General features: G+C 42.9%; 1 protein-coding gene across 7 annotated transcripts in view; it reads right to left on the bottom strand.

Moving 5' to 3' along the window:
• adcy7 (adenylate cyclase 7) overlaps window positions 1–19,182 on the bottom strand; it is a 55,830-nt gene that overhangs the window by 6,643 nt on the left and 30,005 nt on the right. For 3 of the 7 annotated variants that reach the window (XM_053864864.1, XM_053864865.1, XM_053864867.1), the window contains 17 exons: window positions 16,816–17,013; window positions 16,571–16,735; window positions 14,154–14,303; window positions 9,343–9,503; window positions 8,734–8,845; window positions 8,519–8,646; window positions 8,164–8,322; window positions 7,406–7,538; window positions 6,781–6,957; window positions 5,963–6,006; window positions 4,309–4,365; window positions 3,691–3,768; window positions 2,895–2,964; window positions 2,722–2,819; window positions 2,213–2,297; window positions 652–789; window positions 460–567 (listed from right to left, as the gene is read on the bottom strand). In XM_053864864.1, coding sequence (XP_053720839.1) covers window positions 460–567; window positions 652–789; window positions 2,213–2,297; window positions 2,722–2,819; window positions 2,895–2,964; window positions 3,691–3,768; window positions 4,309–4,365; window positions 5,963–6,006; window positions 6,781–6,957; window positions 7,406–7,538; window positions 8,164–8,322; window positions 8,519–8,646; window positions 8,734–8,845; window positions 9,343–9,503; window positions 14,154–14,303; window positions 16,571–16,735; window positions 16,816–17,013 — 2,061 coding nt within the window. Of the gene's footprint in view, window positions 1–459; window positions 568–651; window positions 790–2,212; window positions 2,298–2,721; window positions 2,820–2,894; window positions 2,965–3,690; window positions 3,769–4,308; window positions 4,366–5,962; window positions 6,007–6,780; window positions 6,958–7,405; window positions 7,539–8,163; window positions 8,323–8,518; window positions 8,647–8,733; window positions 8,846–9,342; window positions 9,504–9,700; window positions 10,120–14,153; window positions 14,304–16,570; window positions 16,736–16,815; window positions 17,014–19,182 lie in introns of those variants that run through there. The other 4 variants (XM_053864866.1, XM_053864869.1, XM_053864870.1 and 1 more) reach the window with 4 other exon arrangements.

Raw genomic sequence — 19,182 nt, forward strand, 5'->3', positions numbered from 1 at the left:
TATACTCAGATTCTACTTGATTCACTGTCAAATGAGTTTCTGGGGTTGACGCTCATCAATGGAAGGATGAACGCCAGCTGGCTGCTTTGCCGTAGTTTTGAAATTCAACATCAATAAGATAGACAAAGTCATCATTTCTCCTTTGTCTTTCAGTATTTCCCAGGAGGAACTGCCACGGCAGGTCAGCCTCCTCCACACTCACCGATTCAAAACGTGTTTCAGTAACTGAAAACGGTGATGTAAAAGAGGTGAAAGAGTTTGTGGGGGTGCAAATGTGTTCAGTGTGTTGCTGCTTTCTTTGGCTTTTGGTTTGAGGCTACAACATTATCCTCTCCTCCACCAACAAGTCTCCAGCCTTCACTTGATTCCCTGCCAAAGCTAATATCATATAATCCAGGCAGATGTGACTGACACGCTATATTTATACACTGTTGTCTTGTTAGCAGATCAAGCACTTACAGGAAGGTAGAAGAGGTCTCCCTCTGACACAGGCACCTGGGAATCATTGGGGTGACGCACGTCCAGGCCAGGACAGGAATGATGTGCGTTACTTGTCTGGACGAAGCACTGCGGGGGATCGGAGGGGGTTAACCACCGAGGACAGCTCGGTTCAGGAATGGCAGCTATGAAGGGAGGGGCTTTCCGTCTCACCAAGTTGAAGACCGCCAAGACGACGATGACCGCAGTGGTGATGGTGGCCAGAGGGAGGCGCACACACGGCCTCTTCACCACCGCCTCAGACACCGCTGGCAGCCACTGGCAGCTGGACAGCTTCTCTGGGAACAGTCGCTGCAGGCGGAGACAGAAAGACAAATGAGCGGCAAGTGACTTGCATGTGTCAAGGACTGGAATCCTTCTGAGGCTGCAGATCAGGGACGGGGTGCGTGGGGTCACATGCACGTTTGGACGGTGAGCTATAGAAAGACGCGGCGCACTTTGATCGCACCCCGCTGCTGACGTGACACGCTTGCAGTCTTTTCTCTCGCAAGCTAATTGTGTTAATGTGAGTGACTTGTTGAGAAGCGTGCGGGGGCTGAGCATCCTGGAGAAGGAAGCGTCCACGTGGAAGCTGGTCAAAAAAATGAACCCCGGAAATACACACAATCATTACAGCACACGGCATTTTATTAAGACATTAAATCGACAGAAAACCAGGTCAACTGAGTCAGAGCTCAGCGAAAGACAGCTACATTATTCTCACGGTCATAACTCACATATGAAACGTGACTCAGCGAGATGTGAAGGCACATTCTAAAAAACAATGTTCTCAAAAATGAAGACGCTCCAGGACTGGCCAGCTCCATCACCAGACATGAACATCATTGAGCATGTCTGGGGCAGAATGCAAGCGGGAGCATGGGCGACTGAACCAAAGAAACTTGATGAACTTCGGGAGGCATGGAAGACGCTTTCCCCGATGACTTCATCAATAAATTGCCGAACCGCATGGATGCATCCTTCAAGCTCCATACAAGCCATACAAGATATTAAAGGGACCTCACTAATGTCATGCAACATTTTTGTTGTATTTGAAGTCATTCAATTTTCACCTTACTCTCTGTATAGGCGACACAACTTTTGTCTTGTCAAAGTCTGACATTTTTGTCTTCATTAAATGGTCAATATTTCTACAGTGCAGCAAATTTATTAAGGGATAATTTATAGCTTTCATATGAACTACTTCTAAAATGAATGGAATAATCAAACGCCAAGTTATTCTTTCTGCAAGCTGTATAAGACTTTTGAGTATAGGTTCTCGTCAGTACCTTCCCTGAAACTGAATGTGAAACTAGGTGAAGTAAAGAGACACATACTTGGAATGGTGATGCACAGACTAGTTGACCCACAAGTCGGACCTATTTTAAAACCAGAGGGGTATTTTGGCCCTCGCAACACAAGTGCAGACAAACTTCCTCAAAAACTCTTGAGGACAAGTCACTTTATGGAACTGAAAAATGTAACTGTGAAAACTTAAATGGCTTTAAAAGAGGGGTCTGATATGAACAAGGAATATTTTCTAATGTTCTTTATGCTGAAAATATTTTATTTGGATAATTCACTGTTTCAGTTTTTTGCCAGTCACAGTGTGACAGCTGTGACGTGTGGCCAGGCTACTACTGACGTGGACCAGGTGTCATCAGAGATGCTATGATGCCATTTGTTTGCTGAGGAAGTTGAATTGAATTACTTAAAAAGGCATTAACACACTGACCTGGAGGTGACCTGCGAAACAGATGACCAGAGTCAACAGCAGGACGCAGGCCAGCACTGCAAATGAGATTCCCAACATCTGTGGACTGAGAGAATGAGCGGGACATTAGATTCTTCCACGTCTCAACCTTCCAGGAGGATTATCAGAACCGCTGCGACCAGAGCTGCTGCTGTTTGCTCGGGAGCAGCTGCTCATGAGGGGGTACACGGCAGCTCCCAACCTTTCTTCTCTCTCAGTCTGTGGCTGCCAAAAGGAGCCAGCATCATTCTCTTCATGTGCTGTGTGAACTTGGTCACAAGTCTTGGATGTTTTCAGTCACCAAAAGATTTCAGCAATGACCAATACCCAGACTGAGTATTAACCGTTGCTCTAACTGACCACAGGAGGCAGTGGATGTGACATAATTATTGACACTTGAAAGCTGAAGCACATGCAGCATTTGCATGAAAATCAAGTCGAGAATTGCAGTATTTATTTCGCTGTACCTTCTCAGAAGAGTTCGTACTCACTCTTTGGTGACAAACATCTGAACTAAAAAGATGCAGGAGAAGATGAACGTGGCACAGCCGACATAGTGTTTGAACATGGGCAGATCCAGGGCTCGGTACTGAAACAGGAACGGATAATAAGTGAAAGCGAATGACGCCAGGATGCCAGCAAACGTGTTGTTCTTCTCACTTACTTGTTTTTCAAGGTCTTTTTTTGGAAAACACAAAGACAAACTGCCACTCTCCTCAGACTTAGACCACTGCCTGAGAGAGAAACAGCACGACAAGAAGTAAAAAGAGACACAAATTAAAATATCTGCACAGAGAGAGGAAACAAACACAGGGAGAATGATACTACAGTCGTTGACAATGTGTTTCAGTAGATGCACCTTGAGCTTGCAAATGATTTTTGCATCGAGCGTGGTGAGGAGAACGTCCATTAGCAGACTAAACACCTGAAGATATGAACAGACCTTAAGACTTGTTCTTGGCTTTGTTTTGAACTCTGCACTCTGAATTGAGTTTACTGATATAGATTATGAAAGAAAATAGTGGCAGACAGTTCAGCCAACAACTAACATTCTATGTTAACCATGTAAAAATCAATGTTTAATGTTTCATTCCATTATATTATATTTTAATTAAAACAATAATATAAATTGAAATAAAAAATGAACGAAAAACCAAACAAACACCTGTCCGTCTCTGGGACATGGGCGTGTTTGAGAAGAAGTCTAAAAGTGCCACTTTAACCACAACTCCACCTCTTACTGCGAATAGAAAAATGTTTAATGGAAGTAGACAGCAACCAAAAATCAAAACACTATTGGCACTTTCTTTGGTGAATTAAGATTTGTATTTAATAGAATATTGGGCTTGATAAGGAGGGAACTAGACCTGGTAATGTATGTCGTATGAGCAGCTTTAGATCCACCACAGACTCTTGTGGGAGTGGAAGTAATAGAATGTCCTTCACAATTTCTCACTCACTTGTTGCTGAGCTCGTCGATGGTCGTGGTCATCTCATTGTGCAGCTCCTCATCAAACCTACTCTTCTGGGATTTGTTCCTGTGCAGAGAGAATTAGGAAACTGAAGAGCAACCCAGGGACAATGAGGGCTGGCGTGACGTCATCTGCGTGATCGTGGCTTCCAGGATTCTCGTCTAGTCAGGATGCGTTTAGGGAAACTTGGTTAATCAGGTTCCAAGCATTAGTGAGTAGAGAGTGTGACGGAGGTGTGTAGCTGCAGACGGGTGTCCGTTTGAGAATCTCAGAGGGATGCGGCCATGCGTCTGCCAGGAAACCCCCCAGTGTGGCAGGAAGGAAACACTTGCACAGATGCACAGACTCAGATACACTTCAGCACCAGTCAGTGATTAGTGTTATTAGGAGCGGTTCACAAACGGTTCCATCCTGTTCACAGGCTTTCAGATCACAGGCCAAACCCGAGAGCAGTGTGAAACAGTGAGGGGAGGTTAGTACGGTGCCTACACCTGGACCACAAACACGCGAGAAGGAATGGAGGTCGATCATGGTTTTAGGAACAGGCCAGAGGTGGAGAACTACGGCAAATGTGCGGACCCTGTTGGAAGTGAACGCCACACTCACTTATAGCTGCTGAATGGAGGGGAAGGCAACGACAACCGCTCTTCAAGAGATTCAAAGCTGTGAGGTCCCAACACAAACAATTTCATCAACAAGAAGTTGCAGAGCACAATGGAAACACATCAACTTGAATTTCACGTATGACTGTGACACAAGAAAAAGGTTCTTTGACATCTGGTTCTTAGCCTTCCTCATCTGTGGGACCAATACCATGAGAGCGCAAGAGAATATTTAGCCTCATGAGGGCACACAAAAATATTCAGCAGCCTTTGACATAAATTAAAATTCTTTTTGTTTTATTAATCCCCTCCCCGCAAAAAAAAAAAAAAGTTTTTAACAATGAATACATTGCGTTCCTTCAACTTCATCGTCTTCCTGGCTACATGCAGAGCCACCTCCATTGCGGTCCATCATCACCTCATCCATCGTGTGACATTCTGCTGCAATTCACTCCAACCAGAACATTTGATTACAGGTTCCGCGGTGAAGCTGAATGCGTTCATCTATCCCACACATGTACATCGCAAGTCACCTCAACTGACCTCACCTCATGAGGGCTTCTCTGCTCTATAATTCTAGTATCCTCACTGTTTCTGGGACAGATGCCAGTTTCGTGGGTGTCAAATGGTTCCACTGTGGTCTCCACTTTTATAGACCTTAACTAGACAGGAACGCAATTGTGGCGCTAAGTTTTGGAGTCAGAGTGCACTAGCCTTGTTTTCACAGTGAAATACACATTTTTCCATGGTGCAGTTGATATCAGTTAATTACATTTGCATCAATAGAAAATTTCACTTCACACTTCATAAAGTTCATTTTGAACGATTAAATAAAATAAATCCGTTCAAGTCACAAGGGTGAAGCAAAAAAGACAGACATGCTATAGTTTGTAGGCAAATTCCTGAAGATGAGAGAAACTTAAAGTAGGTCTCAACAGGCCCAGCAAGTCGATTCAGAAGAATGTTGGTCACTGTCTTGGGTATGAAAGACGTAATGAGATGCACACCTCATACCGGTGATGAAAGTGTCTCCAGTACAGACTTAAATGGATGCAAATGTTGACAAATGTTTATCATCAGGGCTATATTTGCACAGCGCAGCGTCACACTTTAACATCTGCCCTCCAGGAAGTGCATCCCCATTATCAACACTTAGCTGGAAACTCTAGACCGATGATGTCTTCTAATAACAGGACTGCAGCCTACACTGTTTGTGTTTTTCAGCCTTCTTGCTAAAAAGTAGATGCACTTTGATGCACGAGTCAGTAAAGAAAGGGCAAACCATTAAAAAATATAACAGCAATCGATAAGTGAAATGCTAATGGAGTGCTCTTGTGACGCAGCTCAGCACTCACGTTATTTAACAGTGGCGTCTTGTTTCATTAACGTTGAGACTGCAAATGAGTCTTGCTACCCTTTCTCAAGTCACGTTGGAAGGGGGGATATTTCTTTCAGCGCAATGTCAATACATCATCACGCAATCCCTGAGAGGACATGCAACTTTTTTCAGTCATCTGAGGCTCTACTGATCCGGCATCCGATGCCAGCTTGGCAACACATGACAGGCCGCCTGGACGGCCCATCACCTGCCACACAACCCACTGGAAGCTAAAGAATTGACACGGCAAACACCTAGAAAGATAGCAAAGACATTTTACCTTTCAGTGATATTGGCGCCCGGCGTCGGTCGCAAGGGGATGTCCTGGTGATCGGAAGAAAACACGGTGAGCAAGAAGCTTTTCATACAAGGCTGTGCAAGTCTTATCTCCTTAAAAAGTCATCTTGTTTGCATCTTTATTTGGTACTGGAATTGGGGGTGATTGGTTTTGGACCCACAGCAGAGCATACCAAAGGACGCACCTCCAATGCAACACTGGTGTCAAAGGTTCAAGCTTCATGCAGTGAGGCTGCAGCACTACATTTGGACAAGGGAAAGTCAGCCTTATCCACTCAAATTTCGAACGATATTTCTGAATTACACATGTATTAATATCACTTGAGTCAAGAGTTGGGAGTGACTCGTTGAGTTTTTTTTCCCCCGTTTCCAACCAGCCCAAGGCTTGCTGCCTCACAAGGAGGTCATTATACTTTATCTCTCCCTTTACACTACTTCCTTCTTATGCAAACAACAAAGTGTCTTCTTTCAGCAGCTTGTCCTTTGTTGAATCGACAGACGAAGTTCATGTTGGCCTTCAACCAACTTTTCCATCAGCACTCCCGAAGCAAACATGGCACCTGAAGGGCCTTTTCTTTCCATGAAACCAAACCTAAGTTCACAGACGCTAACCTTTCCACTAGGCCAACTTTCCGTTCCCACAACTTCATGATCAACTCTGCACTTGATTGCCTACTGCTGCACTCAAATCTGCTCTTAAATCTGGCTTCAATAAAGAACCACTCTGCATGCAATCGTTCCATAGTCGAGAGATTTGTCTTGAAAATGTTTTGAAATTGTGCAGCAGAGCATCAGACTCACCTTGCAGTGGGACTTGGAGTCTGATGGGAAGCCTTCTCGGCTCTGGAGGTGGGCAAAAGGTTTGACAGCCCCCCAGGATTCTAGATAGCGGGTCATTCGAACAGAGGCTCTCATCTTTAGACCATCGTTCACACGGGGTCTGGGAGCTGCGCGGCTCCTCAACGATGGATCCTTGGACTTAAACACAACATAATGAACAACTGTTAAGCTCAAAAGAGCAACTACGATACATCCATCAGCCAAAACAGCATGACCACAAGCCGGGTAACTTCTCAACTCTGTGTGACCGGGAGTAACCATTCTTCAGTGGTTCATGACTGGCCAAAGGCAGGAGCCGAGGAGCGTGGGGACAAGATGTGACCAAAAATGATGAGCCAATAAAATAATAATAATAATAAAAAGACACAAAAATGACAAGTACATTGAATAAATGCAAATCGTAAACATAAATTCAATAAACGTCAGATAGACAAATAAATGAACTATGATGATACTAATCTCTTGTTTCAAATAGCAATACTGGCCACTCCAATGTCTCACCATGGCAAGACATTATCATCATCAATTGGTCATATTGGCTGATCATGGATTGGCATTTTTACGATGGCAGGTCAAGTAAACTCACACGAGGATCGATCACAAGGTAGGTAGTGACGTTCAGCTCCTTGAGATAGGGGTCTCTCAGGTGACCATTGCCTTCTTCCACCTCATATGCTTTGTTCAAGTGTTTCAGAGTTGCCTCCGTGATGTGAACACGACTGGAGAAGAGAGAACATTAGACATTGCTACTGTTTGTGGATAAAACTACAGAAAATATTTGAGAAATTGACATGAATATTTTTTTAATTACTTCAAGCTACTTCAAGATAAGACAAAATACTCATTTCAATTCAAGACTGAACGATATTCATAAGACAAACATTGAGCAACAATTGAGAGATTTGCATTCCGGCTCAACTTGTTTTTGTAACAACAGTGCAAAAGAGACTGTTAATTATCATTGAAAAAAGAACTAGAACCACAGTCCAATTGTGAAAATACTGATATTTCCACTTAAAATAATAACTTTCATCTCCATTTCTGGAAGTTCTGGTGGTTGATTTTATAATTCTGAAATGGATGCATTACATACAGTCATTTCAAAATGTCATTTTTAAATGAAGGTTTGCTTTAGAATCACACTTTGAAAAACTGTAAATGGTTGAGAATATAGATACATTATTGATTCCAAGACGGGTAATTCAGATGAAGCTGCAGCATGCAATACAAACAAAGACAAGGCACAGCAGAGTATACAATAAAAAAAGGTAGTAAGACCTCACAGACTTGGATCTTAAAATGCCATCTCACGGTCAAACTCAAAGCAGAATCCTCGCCACTCACCCTGGCAGCCCTCCTGACTCCATGTGATTGGCCAGCGTAACGTCATGTGACCAGACATCAAACTGCCACTTGCGCAGGCCGATCACGCCACACAGAACATTTCCGGAATGAACTCCCACCCTCATGTTGATGTCCACTCCAGTCGCATCCCGCACTTGTCTGCAAAGGAAATAGGCTCTTGACTTCGCCTTCAACTACCATGAATGAAGTAACCAAGAAGGCATTGTTGTTCGTGTCTTTGTCTCACTGCCTTCAGATGCCGTTAGCAAAGTTCATGTGTAGTATAACTTTACAGCCAAATTAAAGAGAGTTATATCGACTTATATCGAGCTGAGAGTGAATGGCGATTACTTACTTGATGGCTTCACACATGTCCAAACCCATTTTGACACAGTTCTTGGCATGTTTTGGCAGAGACACAGGCAGACCAGATACACAGTAGTAACAGTCGCCAAGAATCTTGATCCGCATGCACTCGTTTTCCTGAGAGGACAAAGGACACAAAATAACAGTCTGAATTTGATCACACAGCATATACCTCAAATACTTGATGAAGTTACAGATGCTCACCTTGGCAATCTGATCGAACTTTCCAAATAACTCGTTCAACATGATCACCAGCTCCTTTGGCGAACACTCACTGGCCAACTGGGTGAATCCCACAATGTCGGCGTAAAGAATACTGGAGGGGAAAAGTGTACAACTGTTCAAACTTGGAACACCTGGTGATTGAAAGCTGTTTCACAACTGAAGGAAGCATCCTAGAGAAGACATGGAGGACTAAAACAGACATCACAACGGATGAAACGGACGGTGGTCAGTAACTACTGGTGGGCCCAATATTAGCACATGCTCATGGAACTTCAAGCACTGCAAGACGAGGTAATTTGTGGGGCAAAGCACTTTCCGTACACATCACACATTTGTCTTCATATATTTCATTTGGCTTTATACATTTCTCACTGAAGTAATTGTTGCTATGAACTTCATGTGCTGTCTATCTATTATACCTCTTTTCAATAAATTCTTCCTACAACATGGCTGTACTGAAGCTATCTGAATTGTAAATTAATTTAATTCCACTTCCTGTGGTTCTAACTCAATTCAAATTCCATGTCCTTAAATGAATGGAATTTTGCATTGGCCTGGATGAGAACCACAAAAGAAGTGTGTTTGTACCTGACATTTTCGTGCCTCTTGACGTAGAGACTGTGGAAGTTGTTGTCTTTGACCAGCCGCTGCTGCTCTTCTTTATCTTTGCAGTCTTGCAACCTTTCCATGATGGCCAGCTTCATCTTCATGGAGATGTAAACAGGCAGCACTGACTGAAGAAGATTCTCCTGCAAACACATACAACTACATTCAGCCATGTTTTGATGGAGAGACTGCAGCGCAAAGGTCAAACGCTCATGAAGGAATTGCCTCCCCTGCACCAGCAGGTACCAGCCGGGTGGTTGAGTTATCCTCCACGTGAAGAGGATTCAAGAGGTAATTCCCCAACAGCAACAGCCACCTGGGGCTGCAGCAGCCATCTCACCGGTCTTACACTGTCATGGCGCACTGATGTTGCAGGGAAACCTCTTCTGCCTACATTCAGCTGCATGCCTTGTTGCCTCAAACAGAATAGATGGCTGGACCATCTAAACGCGACTAGCAGCGGAGGGTGTCAGCTGAGAGCTCGACTTGTTTCTCGTGTGTCAGCAGTGAAACATGAACAGACGCTAGAACTGGCCAAATTATCGTCGCTTATATTCGAAGTGGTTACATAAAAGAGCATTACAGCTCAACTTTGTGAAGCAATAAAGCACTATATAGGTCAGTGGTTGTAAAACTTTAATGATCATACTAAACCAAACAGCTCTAGGAATGATTAATTCCCCTTTATATCACGGCAGATTATGTGATTACACTTGTGGAATCCTGACTTGTGCACCACAAACTCTCACCACTAACTGCAATACAGAGCAAGAGAAACAGAGACCAATGCATGAGAAGCACACGCTAAATAAGTGCTGTGTGTAACGTTGTGGGCTGCATGTTTGCCAGGAAGTGACTTGAGGGCGTCGTCATAGTCAGGAAGTGACTGGGACTTCATGCTAGCTCATTAATTATAGGATTAATGAAACTTCCATTTATCATCCACTGAAAAACAGTTTTATAGCAAACAACTTTTTCAACAAATTTGAAGGCATGTCAGGGTTCAGACTGAACTCACGTCGAGGATCACGTTGGGTATGACTCACATTAACACCTCCTGGTTATTTTTAGAGTTAGTGCAGTCATAAAAACACTTTTATCATTTTGCCTGTGCCAATAAAGCAACAGTTCTTATGTTGTCTCAGCAAAGAGTGCAAGTAAAACATTTAGGGTTTTTTTTGTGACAACGGTGATGGAATAAGCAGATTCACATGAGATGTCGAAAAGAAAAATGTTTGTCTTGAGACTACTTACAATTGAACTCTCATTGGTAACAAGAGTTTACGTTTGGATTTAGATTAGATGCATTCCATTCACTAATATTCTCTCTCTCTATATATATATATATATCCATCTATCTATCTATACTCTCAGTTGGTATGGCTTTTTTATGGAGTAAATTGTGGCACGCAGACAAACAGCTCTCCTAGCGTATGCTGAAAACACATTTATCATAAAGCAGTGGGGACTTGATGTAAAACCAGCATCTTGCAATTGATATTAATTGCACAGCCTTTTCACCCAATTATGTTTTATTGTGACTGATTTACTACCAAAGCTACATCATAAACACGAGGCAACCCAGATTCGCTTGTGTGTGGGACTTTTTGTTCATGTTTGTTGCGACATTAATTGTTATTATAAGCATCGTCCTTCATTCTCAAGTACAACCAAGGTCCAGAAGACACCATTTTCACCATTTGTCGGTGATCACCCAAAATGTACCTGGTTTCTCACACAGCCAAAATGTGTGTGCGCTTTGCCTCTGTGCTTCCACACATCCTTCAGCATGTGACTTGTTTGCTCTGAATTTTGGGTGTGATGAAAAATCTAATCCAATTCTTCCACCCGAACTCCCGCCTACGCTGTCCAGTTTGTCATAATGTGTCGTGTTTTCAAGCATTTGTAATTTTTTAAGTTTTTCCCAACACATATTGTTGAGTCCCCTTATATAACCCTGACATTTCTTTCAGATTTTTCCTCTCTCTATCAGTCAGTCAGTTAGTCTATCCCTCAGTCATCAGACCCTCCCTAGACACTTCAACTGCTCCTACTCACCAGGGAAGTAACATACAAACCCCAGATTAAGCCACAGCGTTCCAAAAGACAAACTGACTTATAGCAGAAAAAATGAGAGCATCATAGTGTTTTGTGCTTTTTCTGTCTTCAGGCGTGTTGCTCAAACAAACGTCTAAGGGATTCCGGTGTGTGGCACAGGACTCAAGCCAACTGCTTTTCCTCATCACATTCAAAGAATTCACCAAACTTTGTTGAACAAGGATAGTACAGAGGTCTTCAGAAGAGCCGTTTACTTCAGCCTATTTGCGTCAACCAACTTATCCCAAAATAAATCAGCTGCCATGAATGGTGTCTGTGTGTGAGCAGCAATAAACCACTGGATCTGGCAGGGCAACTAAGGACATGCAAGAATCATTCCCCTGATAACCTCGAGTCATCTTCCTCCTGCCACACTGCCTCTTCTTATCTAATAAGGAATCCAGTCATCTAATCTATCAGGCACCGAAACCCTCTACATGACAGACCTGATGCTCATTTCCAAGGTGGTCCTCGCACAACAGACAGCAACATGTTTTCAATGGTGAACCATGATTGGAGATAAGATTTAATCACATGGTACAAGTGGACAGGAGTGATTTGGGAGGATGTAGGTGAGGCAGAGCGCGCTGTGGGCACCCTGGATGACAGATGTTGAAGAATGCTCAAATTCAGACGAGCGCCTCTGAGTTCGCAACTGATGCACGAGGATTATGCAAAGGGTAGTTATGGCTTTTGTCGCCATGACTCCAATAATGCACAGCTAAATCAGATACGTAGCCGACATGTAAAGCAAGTCATATCATCACAATGAAGCAATTCATTAAACACATTGGTAGCATAAATCCAAGTGATGCAGAACAGAGAAGTTGAGACAGGCGCACAACAGAGCATGACCAAGAGCTGACTCACAATATCTTTCTTAAATCACAGAGTGGCTAAATATTTCTTGCTAACTCAATCATACATCCTTTAAGTTTGATTTCAACGTATCACGTGTTTCTTGAAAAACAACTTATTTATCAAATCAGTCCCATCTCGCAGAGTATATGAAACCTAGTTTCCATGTTCCAAGGCCACAAGTCGCAGATCCTATATTTGGACCTGAATGATTTGGTCAACTCTACACTGAGCGGGACACGACCTAAGAAGGTACCTGAAGTGTGATGGCAAAACAAAAAGGGGTTTTTGAACCAGCTCTTCCTAACATACAAACTATTCCGTCTGTGAACGGCCTGTGTCCAGTGTTTGGTTATGGTAGGTGCCAACAGTGCCTTGTTCCTTTTTTTCCACAGAGAGTTGGAAAATAAATAAGTTGAAAAAAAGCAATGAACCCGTACGTCAGTCAATCATGATGCATTGTCCTCAGACCAGGAAGTGGAACGAACATAAATTTGGAAAGTGATCATATTCACAAGGATTAACACGACACGGCACGGCAACAGCAGTGAAACTGATCATCACCCCGTATAATCAATGTGTGTGTTTCTGATCAGTATCCTCTTCAATGAGGGTACGAAAGGCAACATTTTTTTGCCGGTCACCAAATGAAGTGATCAGGCTTCCTGTGACAATTCAGATGATCATACCAAAAAAAACGGACATGAGCAACTTGACAGACACTGCCGTAATTCCACTTTCTCTAGTCAGAGTTTCAGTTGAACAGTTGAACGTTTAAATGCCTCAAAGTTTATAACACCAAAATGATCCATGAAGTGGCTTACAAATGAACGGGTTCAACAAATGAGAGTCTCCGGCAAAAATGTGATGAACTGAGTTCATGTTGCGCATGTGCCACTTTCTGTTCTCGGTGTGACTCTGAGGTAATTCTCCCGTGACCTTAACTGTTAACCTCGGATTGATTTATGGGATACCAATAAGTGCAGTGCGGTCAATAGTGTGTCAGAGAGTGTCATTAGTCTGGTTTTCATAGGCGAGCGCTAACGTCACTCTTTGGATCTTCACATTGTTCAGATAAACGGTGGGGGAACACGCGGATCTCCTGCTGGAACCAGTGTGAGAACACAATGTAATTCCCTCACTGCATCCCCACTATTATCCTGTCTGTCCTCTTTGACTGAATCAGACACCATTTTTCAGCCCAACACAAATACGACACAAGGACTAAATGTTAATGATTACATCATTCCAGCCTGTCTCGCTAGGCAACACACTCACTGGGCTGTCAGCGAGCTTTATGTCTGGCACCAAGCAACAGGTGAAACAAATGCCAAAGGTGTGTAAAGCAGAAGCACAGGGCTATAGGCCAGCGGATCAGAGGCAACAATCAGAGTCCACTGTCCAGTATCCTGGGAGCTGACTGGCTCCGAAAAGTCAGCACCGGTGGAGGGAAGTTACTATACATATATATAAATATATATATATATATATATATATATATATATACTATAGAAGAAACGGTGAAACTTCTCCACACATTATGGAAGGAGTGTGTGGGAAAGGTTTATGAGAGGGTTTCTAAGCCATACATATATGACATATATGAAAAGGGTAAAATAAATTCTTATTTTTCGTGAGGGATCTCTGTCTACATGGCAGTATGTCAAGCACATTTCACAAAACGTCTGGGGGTTCGGTGGTGTCTTTTCACATCACTGTACATGCTACGACCACTTATGAAGAACAGAATCACAAGGAAGGTCGAAGAGAAATCTGGAAGGTCAACAAGAGAAAAGGTTGTTACTGAAGGTCAATACATGAAAGGGCATGACACTGACCTGCTGCCTCTTCTCGATCTCCAGCTTCATCCTCATGCTCAGGCACCTCAGTGTGTCTTGAAAAGTCTGCCTCAAGGTTTTCTCCATCAGGACTTTATGAAAGGCTCCCACAACGTTTCCACAGAGAAACACCACTGCGTTGGACAGCAACTAGGGTAGAGGGATTTTTGGTAAGTTACGACAGGCAATGACACATTCTTGCTGACAGCTGTCTTCAAGTGGCAGGCGCTGGACGTTGTCTGAAGCCCTATGCCTCCAATGACCATCACAATCCCCATTTTCAATTCAACACACACAGCATCCAAATGTTCTCATTCTCTACAAGTCAAGTCACACAGCACAAGATGTGTGTTGTGTGCGTTTATGTTTGCATCTCTAAACAGCCAGGAAGTTATGCAGCGACTGGCTTAACAACACCATAGGACAGGAGTTTATTAAAGTGCACGTCATCAATCTGACTGATACAAAAGAAATAAAATAAAATGTCCTGAAAAAGAGATTTGTAACCAGACAATGAATCAAAGGAAAACAAGTGCTCTTTCTCTCACATTCACACTGAATGAGTTTTACTTTAAACCATACTTCAAACAGCATTTTTTTTGTCTGGAAATGACAAATGACACCAATACCACACTCCATTTGTACCGTTTATTTAAGTCTCATCTGACTTCTCCTTCAACAGCCACTTGAGACAGTAAAAAAGTAGAGGTTTCCGAACCAGAGGAAAGATCTGTAACCTGCCTGAAAAACATCAACAAGAGGTGACATCCTCAGAAGATGCACCAAACCAGCTCACAGCATTTCATCTTTTCAGCGTAAAAGAAAAAAAAGACCTTTTAAGCCATTATTTCATCTGGATCTTTTGAGGACCCCGAGGCTAATCATCATTGAGACAGAAAAGACTATCGATCCACAAATAAAAAGCTTTGCTTTCTGTCAGACTCAGAAGAGCTTTCTTTCACCGCAGCCACATATCTCGCTGAGCAATCTGATATTAAAGGAATTGGACACGTTCTATGAGCCACAACTATTTAACTGAATTTGGTTTATAATCTAAATGTCTTGTATCTTCATAATCCATAGGGTTCAAGTGAGTTAAGCACAGCCGAGAAAATAAATTCAGGACATCATAATTTCCTGTTAGTGCAGGGCGGCATGACCAAAAATGAATATCATGGTATTTCTCAAAATTATATCTGACTTTTCCAAGTACGACTGTGTGTTAACCTCTGACATTTACTACTGCAGTTAGTTGGCCAGGAATGACATGAGGAGTGAATATGATACAAAAACATGAGTGTCCACTCCAGCATTGATGAATTGATAGAATCAGAATGCATGACTGTTGCAGTCATGCGTTCAAGAGTTCTGTGTTTTGGAACTTTTTTTTTCAACAAAAAAAATCCTTTGTGATGACACAACCTAAACAACAGGTCTCCTATAAGATGAAGATTATATTAATATAATGTCATAAATTTAGTTCGATTAGCTTTTATCACACTGATGGAAATGTGTACACTATTCTCTCATCCACAGAAACCTGCTTCACACTCAAAAATTGAGATGTTCCTCACACATCAAAGTGAGAGAATGTGTTTTCAGGTGTATTTCACATTCACAAGAGTTCCAAATGACAATACCAGACCAACATTGTTTCAGGAGATGTTTATCAGTCAGATAAAGAAAATGAAATGCCTAAATCAACATCAACTGTCTGCTAATGTTTGTTTATTGGGGAAGGTATAGCACAGCTGGATCGGTCTAATGTTGTGCTTCCGACAATACACTCTGGGGCTCCTGATCAGGGTCAGTCAGAAGGACTGTTCATTAGCCAACTTCAGCGGGTGAAGGCAACCTGCTGATCCACATGCAGGTACACTCCCGGAACACACACGTGATTCAGGAAAAACATTCGTCAGTGCATTGCACGTCAGTGTTCAACTTCAGAAGCGATATGGAACAGACGCAACTGGTGCTGTGATGTAGTTTCCAGGGTGACATCAGACTGAATGTGCTCGTAGCTCTCAAGGGCGGAGACTGACAGACATGTGGATTAGTGGAGAATGAATGAAGACGGAGAGTGTTTGTAGGTGACAGGAGTTGTTTAGCGGTTCATTAATGGCTTGCTCAACATAGGCTGTGCGCTCACATGTTGCTTGTTGGGTGAAAGTGCAAAACTCCCCCCTCTCAAACAATGTCCGGCAGCACAGCTGTCCGGCGCCCTGCCTTCCAAACGCTCACCGGTATTGGGGTGTATGAAAAATTCATATCATAAAACAATAAAAAGGCATTGAATATGAAACGGTGTACCGCCCAACAACACCTCCAGGCATACATTCTTCCACAAAATGCAGCTCAAAATGTGCAAATCTAGCAAAACACCAGTGCCGCTGGAAAAGACATTAAAACGCATTCACCTGGCTTGCAAGACCAGGAGTGGCTTCGGGGACGTTGACAGTGAGGCGCAGTGTGAGTACCAAGATGTGGGACAGTGAGGTGATGACACCGAGTACCACAGCATACCACAGCTGGAATGGCAGCATGGTGTACACTGTAAAGATGATGAAGAGGAAGAAAGGCACCTGCAAGTATAACGGACAACAACATGTCAATTCCAGCCTGCAGAATTTTTCAAAAGACAAACCCAGAATGACATGGTTACCTGGTCCCAAGGCCGAATGATGGGCCCGCTGAAGATGAAAGTGTAGCCCATGGTGAGGTGAGTGGCCCAGACAATAAGGCCGAGAACATGCCGCCATCGCTGCGAAAGCATCTCTGTACAGACCAACACGAAAACCGCCAGGAACACGCACAGACTGCCGCTCACCACGCTGACGAAGGCACAGTGCTTCTCTGCTTTCTGCTCGAGAAAAGCATTTTAACAGTTTACTGATGCACCATCAGAATAATATTCATGAGATAAAGGTGACATGGACTGATCAGATCAGAAATATCTGAAGAAGACACTACACGTACGTCTCATTTGATTTCAAGAATAGGTTTAAGGAATTTCAAATAGAGCACTTCAAAAACTAAAATACAAAATGATGATGATGAAGAGTCAACATAGATGTCACATAAATGTGCTAATGAATAATGAATAGGAGAATCCCCACTCGTACAGGCAACTGCTGATGCAAGTCCATGCCCTGCATTAGTCAACAATCAGTGTTGTTAAATATTTAAGCACCGAGAGATACCTCTCCAGAAACTCATATAAAACCATTATTATCTGCTCCTGAACACATGTGCAATGCTAGGAAGGATGGAAGAAGAAACAAGGTGGCATTGCTGACATCCGCCAAAACAAAAGTAATGAAAACTCAAAATACTCATTCATAAGTACTAGAAAACAAGACAAATTCAATATGTTTGCTGAACAACATGCTAGTACCAATAGCACCCAGCAACAACGGACCAACCAAAAGGCAGTGTTGCCAGTCTTATGAGAGGAGCTTGTTGTCGCAGCACTTTTGACTGTGAGTGGGAAGATTTTTGCAGTAAAAACAAACAACTTTGAATGAACCCTGTAATGGTGCTTATGTCGTGTAACCAATGTTTGAGCTGTCAACGATGAATTCAAATGAATGAATTCGATGACAAGGGAATGTGATTTCTTTGAATTTAAGTTGGAATTTGGTTTGAACCAACAGCGTCTGTTGAAATCAAATGAAGTAGGGATGGCAGTGCCACAAGTACAAGTACACAAAGAACATGGTGATCCTGTCAAGTACAAAGGTCATGCCGGCGTCTTAACACTTGACAGGAAAACTCTTTCCAACACGATAATGTCAACCTCTTGTCTAGGGTTATCTGTGATTGCACACAACTACGACAAACATGTTTCACGTGAATTTTACTCAAAAAAGCAAGAAGCAGAAGGTAATTTTGATGGTTGGATTAATTGGACACACAAAAAGTGTGTGTGTTCCCTGCCATGGACTGGCGACCTGTCCAGGGTGTATTCCTGCCTCTCACCCAATGACCCACTGGGATAGGCTCCAGCACTCCCTGCAACCCTGAACAGGACTAAGCGCTGGTTAAATGATGATGTATGCATGAATGTTGAGTTGTCTTGTATAAATAAGCATGGAGGACCTCTGTACTTGGCTAGATAGGTTCTTGCCACACATATAAATGTCACCTGTAAACTGGGCAGTGTACGAAGCATATTTAACACCGCGCACTCTGTCTCAAGACAAAGTGCGTTTGGCTCAACCTCGTCCCAGGAAACACTCTGCGGCGACTCAGCGCTAGATGCCGGAAATTACATGTACAGCATGACTCCACACAAACATGATAAATGCGGAACAGTAAAGGGTCTGGTCACCGTCTGACCGGACAACATTGTTCAAAAACAATTCTGTACACTCCAAGAACACTGAGGTGTGCACCTGCAGCAAGAGACTGCTGCTGGGGAGGAGCACAGTGCAGCAGTCCGGGACTCACGATATGTGCAGGTGCGTTTTTGTCTTCATTAGGCTGATAAACATCTGATTTAACATTTATTGACTGATGGACTTACACAAATAAATAAATAACGGTTTAAACTGCTCTGATCTGGCAGCTGTCTTCATGAGGAGAACAGCGACTTTTCACTGATCATTTTTGATGTCTGGATCTGTACTTCACAGGTAAAAATCTTTTCGATTACTCGTGCCTGTATAATGCCCTACTCATAGTGTCATCACACTGGTTTCCATTAAAGGGGTGTTTCCGCCCAGTAATTTTGCTGAATATGATCAAAATTCACAGATTCTCAACCATTTTGCAGCTGTAACTCAGCCACATATTTGTTTACATGCTTAATCCACATCTTCGAAATGCATAGCATGGATTGATGGGATGTCTGACGCTGATGAAGACAATCATTTACAAAACTAACTGATAGCTTTTTAATCGGAGGAGTATTTTCGCTTTTTCTTTTGGCACAAAGGCCACTCCCCTTTCTCCCCAGTGTCGTGCAGAAAACTGCTGGGGAACACTTGCCGAATGTGAGCAGAAAGTATATCAGGGATCAAAATTCATT

The sequence above is a fragment of the Synchiropus splendidus genome, chromosome 5 (assembly GCF_027744825.2).
Source record: "Synchiropus splendidus isolate RoL2022-P1 chromosome 5, RoL_Sspl_1.0, whole genome shotgun sequence".
In the NCBI taxonomy this organism is placed as follows: Eukaryota; Metazoa; Chordata; class Actinopteri; order Syngnathiformes; family Callionymidae; genus Synchiropus; species Synchiropus splendidus.